This window comes from Schistocerca americana, chromosome 5 (assembly GCF_021461395.2).
Source record: "Schistocerca americana isolate TAMUIC-IGC-003095 chromosome 5, iqSchAmer2.1, whole genome shotgun sequence".
In the NCBI taxonomy this organism is placed as follows: Eukaryota; Metazoa; Arthropoda; class Insecta; order Orthoptera; family Acrididae; genus Schistocerca; species Schistocerca americana.
Genome location: NC_060123.1, coordinates 528,177,809 through 528,182,672, shown reverse-complemented (window position 1 = coordinate 528,182,672; position 4,864 = coordinate 528,177,809). Strand labels below are relative to the sequence as shown.

General features: G+C 43.0%; 1 protein-coding gene across 1 annotated transcript; it reads left to right on the top strand.

The window, feature by feature from the left end:
* The first annotated feature begins 1,969 nt into the window (after positions 1-1,969).
* On the top strand, positions 1,970-4,521 carry LOC124616487 (ejaculatory bulb-specific protein 3-like). The gene is made up of 2 exons (XM_047144798.1): positions 1,970-2,162; positions 4,325-4,521. Exons 1-2 carry the CDS (start codon positions 1,970-1,972, stop codon positions 4,519-4,521), a joined length of 390 nt encoding a protein of 129 aa, XP_047000754.1.
* The last annotated feature ends 343 nt before the right edge of the window (positions 4,522-4,864 follow it).

The following is a 4,864-nucleotide window of genomic DNA, read 5'->3' as shown; positions in this document are numbered from 1 at the left end:
GTCATTCCCTTCTTCAAGTCTGGTCATCCTTCTTCATTCTTATAAAGGATAGGAATATCATTAGGTAGCTTTACCAGTTATGACATTTCACTTAGCCAACTATCTTTTATTTCCGTCACTGCTTATTCGATGTGCAGGATGAACTGCAAACCTGCCTAACGCCCTGTCGAGCACTTTGCTCTCGATGTCCCATATCTTCTTGTTTCTTCTGTATATTGCAAATTAACCATCTTTTCCAGAAGGTTTAGTAACTTTTCGCAGAATGTAAAACATTTATATATGTATTAAATACAATACTGGGCATTAAAATTGCTACACCGAGAAGAAATGACGATGATAAACGGGTATCCATTTGCAAATATGTTATATTAGAACTGACATGTGATTACATTTTCACGCAGTTTAGGTGCATAGATCCTGAGAAATCAATACCCAGAAGACCCACCTCTGGTCGTAATAACGGCCTTGATACGTATCGGCATTGAGTCAAACAGAGCTTGGATGGCGTGTACAGGTACAGCTACACGTGCAGCTTCAACACGATATAACAGTTCATCAAGAGTAGTGACTGGCGTATTATGACGAGCCAGTTGCTCGGCCACCATTGACCAGACGTTTTCAGTTGGTGAGAGATCTGGAGAATGTGCTGGCCAGGGCAGCAGTCGAACAGTTTCTGTATCGAGAAAGGCCCGTACAGGACCTGCAACATGCGGTCGTGCATTATCCTGCTGAAATGTAGGGTTTCGCAGGGATCGAATGAAGGGTAGAGCCACGGGTCGTAACACATCTGAAATGTAACGTCCACTGTTCAAAGTGCCGTCAATGCGAACAAGAGGTGACCGAGACCTGTAACCACATACTATCACGCCGGGTGATACGCCAGTAAGGCGATGACGAATACATGCTTCCAATGTGCATTTACCGCGATGTCGCCAAACACGGATGCTACCATCATGATGCTGTAAACAGAACCTGGATTCATCCGAAAAAATGACGTTTTTCCATTCGTGCACCCAGGTTCGTAGTTGAGTACACCATCGCAGGCGCTCCTGTCTGTGAAGCAGCGTCAAGTGTAACCGTAGCCATGGTCTCCGAGCTGATAGTCCATGCTGCTGCAAACGTCGTCGAACTGTTCGTGCAGATGGTTGTTGTCTTGCAAACGTTCCCATCTGTTGACTCAGGGATCGAGACGTGGCTGCACGATCCGTTACAGCCATACGGATAAGATGCCTGTCATCTCGACTGCTAGTGATACGCGGCCGTTGGGATCCAGCACGACGTTCCGTATTACCCTCCTGATCCCACCGATTCCATATTCTGCTAACAGTCATTGGATCTCGACGAGCAGCAATGTCGCGATACAATCCGCAATCCGCAATCTCGACAGGCTACAATCCGAACTTTATCAAAGTTGGAAACGTGATGTTACGCATTTCTCCTCCTTACACGAGGAATCACAACAACGTTTCACCAGGCAATGCCGGTCAGCTACGAGAAATCGGTTGGAAACTTTCCTCATGTGAGCACGTTGTAGGGGTCGCCACCGGCGCCAGCCTTGTGTGAATGCTCTGAAACGCTAATCATTTGCACATCACTATCTTCTTTCTGTCAGTTAAATTTCGCGTCTGTAGCGCGTCATCTTCGTCGTGTAGCAATTTTAATGGCCAGTAGTGTAAACATTTCACTTATTTCAAACCGCTTGACATTTGGTATTTGTAATTTTAAAGACGAATCTGTGTCTAGAAACTCGCCAGAAAAAATAAAATCCTTGCACTTTGGACATTGTACTTGTGATCACTGCACGTTGACCCTGTGACGCAAGTCTATACGACGACCTCGCTCTTCGCAGAATAAGCGTCACGCTCACGAAACAGTGGGGACAGAACGCCCCATTAAAAGGAGGGCGCTCTGCGCATTCAGCACACAACAACTCGCAAGTGTCGCAGCTTCGCAGACACGGCTCTCAGAGATGGCCCGTTGCTCGTTCGTTTTGCTCGCCGCCGCGCTGGCGCTGGTCGCAGCCCGGAGCCGCCTGCCCTCCCAGCTGGACGACATCGACGCGGACGAGGCGCTGGCAGACCCGGCCAGGCTGGACGCCGCCGTCAGCTGCTTCCTCAGCGACGCCGACCACGACTGCAACATCAGGTCCTGGGTCGCCAAGAGTGAGTCTCTCTCCTTCAATCTCTCCCCAAAGTGTAAGTAGTTAAGTCCCATAAGGTTTCACACACACAAAGTATAAGCGTGCCTTCTTCGTCAGTTTCTTTCCATTTCACTTAGTTTGTTTTTGAAGGACAGGTCCAGTACTTTACATTTAAAATTAACTCCTCAGCTGTCGCCAACATAATGAATCTTACCTAAGTTTTATTACCGCAGACTCCTATGAAACGAACAACTAAGGTATCTTTGCCGTGAACCACAAAACTTTAATTTCTAATACTAAACCATTCAAATCACTATACAGTTTGGGGTTCTAGTATGACCGTGTTTTAAGGTTCTGCAAGAGGTATTTAAGGTAACATTTGCTGTTGTGTTAACAGTTTTACGTAGTTAATTCACCATGTTAAATTTGTGCATTTTATATATTTTGGCGTAGTGCTAGCATAAAGATTTAACAAAATAAAGAAATTAGTAATTAGGAACTGCGCATTTAACGTTTAGGTACGAGTATGTCTTCGAAGTTCCATTCCGGTTCAAATGCAGAGTATCAGTCTGGGAAGACATACTGCTTGCATACGCCATACTCTTGAGTTGAAATTCAGGTTTTCAAAGGAACGATGAATAACTGCGAAGAAAGGTCATGAATTATTTTCTGGAGAGCTGTTTGTGAATTCACTGATTTATCTGTATGAATTTCTTATTTAGATTTTTCAACATTTCATTGACAATTGCCAGTAAAACGTACCTATGACCATTTATACTTTCCAGTTCTCATACTGTAACGTCCTGTGATGTGCTTGCACAGCGTCATTTTCCGCTTTTGGTTGTAACTGTTCGTTTTCATTGTGCTATTGCAATTTCGGGTAACGTGCCACTGCCAACCATCAGATTCGATGTGATATTACAACATAGAAGGAGACTAAAAATAGTGAAGCCCTTGTACGACATGTAAATCACAGAAACCTACCTCTGATGTACCTTGTGTTACTGATACCATCAACTGACGCCTTTATCATCGACAGTATCACAGCCCTACAATGCCGTTCTCTTTTTTAACCTATTTCTATGCCATAGTATGACATCGAATCATAAATTTGTCAGTGGTGCATAAACTGAAGCTACAACTCCACAGTAAAAGTGGTTCAGGACAAAATAGGAAAATGACATTATTTAAACTACCTTTATACGTTCGACGTCCCCAGTCAGTCCAATGTTATTTCAAACCAACACAAGTGAGAAGTATTTCAGTGTTTGCGAGCAATTCTTGCGTAAGCTAACAAATAAGTTTACAAGCATTTCACCAGTAATATTGTTTATGAGAAAATTGTTAGAAAGACTAGAGTTCAACATCTCTTGGAAATGCGGGTCATTACCTCACACTGCGTAATGATAGAGAAGACTGTGTTCTAGACACGAAAGTGATACGGGAAACCACTAAAAATCTAATTTTAGTGAGCTACACGGCGATTTAGATTCTCAGTTTCCGGAACATGGGTAAATGTCCTAACCAGCGCTGCATTCCAGTTGGGTCGATTAACACAGGTGTTTCACACGGACGTTGAACACGAGGAAAATATCCCACTCTGAATGCGCATAAGACTATTTGAACAACGTGACTGTTTTTGACTTTTGGCATCCGTTAATCGCATATGGGCATTCAGTGGAACAATTTCATTTTTAGGTACAGTTCTACGTCACATCGCTTAGGGATTACAGTGTACAGAGTGGTGTCTCATTCTGAGAAAGATAGGGCAATGTCTTATCTCACTGAAAGGATTCGAATCAAAAGACTTTCCCAGGTCAGAATTACGACGGACCTGTTTCCGATGTTACTTGATGCCGGTCAGACTATTTTAGTCTCATTACAACCACATTTACGAGTCTGTTCGGTTGCAAATCGTAAGCTGCTCTCTGTAACGAAATTACACTTACAAAGCGATTCTCTTTCTCTTGATTATAGTGATCGTATTTTTAAGTACCATTTTAGTGCTTAAAATGTTTGGAAATTCTAACTCAATAGCACCTAAAATAGTTCTGCATATGTTAACATTGTTTCACCAGCGTAAACATTACATACGATGAAATGGGTTGCTCTTCAGTCGATAAGGGAATGTTGTGAACAAGAAAAGTATTGTAATTTGATTTAAAATATGCTTTCGTTTCGAAGGTCTGATTGCGGAGATGGTGAAGACCAACTGTGGTGTGTGTTCAGAAGGACAGAAGGCCGACATCACCAAATTCCTGGCGTTCATTTCCAAGAATAAGCCACAGGAGATGAGGCAGCTGCTCGCCAGATACGACCCCAATGGCGAAGCTCTGGTCAAGTTTGGCGACGGCTGGAGGCAGAAGGGCATCAGCGTCTGAAGATGCAGTAATTCGCACCGACTTTAGCACTGAATAACTCTAAGACTCCATGTGTATCACCGTCTGCGAAATAAATACAATATGTCTCCTGTATTCCAATCTGTGCACAACTAAATTAAGTGATACTTTGAAGTTACAGTGCATCGCAACGGAATGGTGAGAGTGGAATATTGCTGGGGATGACGTGGGTGTAAACTCTAACAAAATCAAGTTATTAATCAGTATTATCAACTCAGAGCGCATACAGAACAAGGAAAACGACAGAAATCAGCACTTATTTTATCATAACTAGTCCTAAAACCTAACATAACATAGTATATTCTTAAAAAATGCCTATGTCTAT

Coding starts and splice junctions, on each gene's coding strand:
- LOC124616487 (XM_047144798.1), top strand. CDS start 1,970: ATGGCCCGTTGCTCGTTCGTTTTGCTCGCCGCCGCGCTGGCGCTGGTC. Junction 2,163..4,324: donor CAGGTCCTGGGTCGCCAAGA/GTGAGTCTCTCT, acceptor TTCGTTTCGAAG/GTCTGATTGCGGAGATGGTG.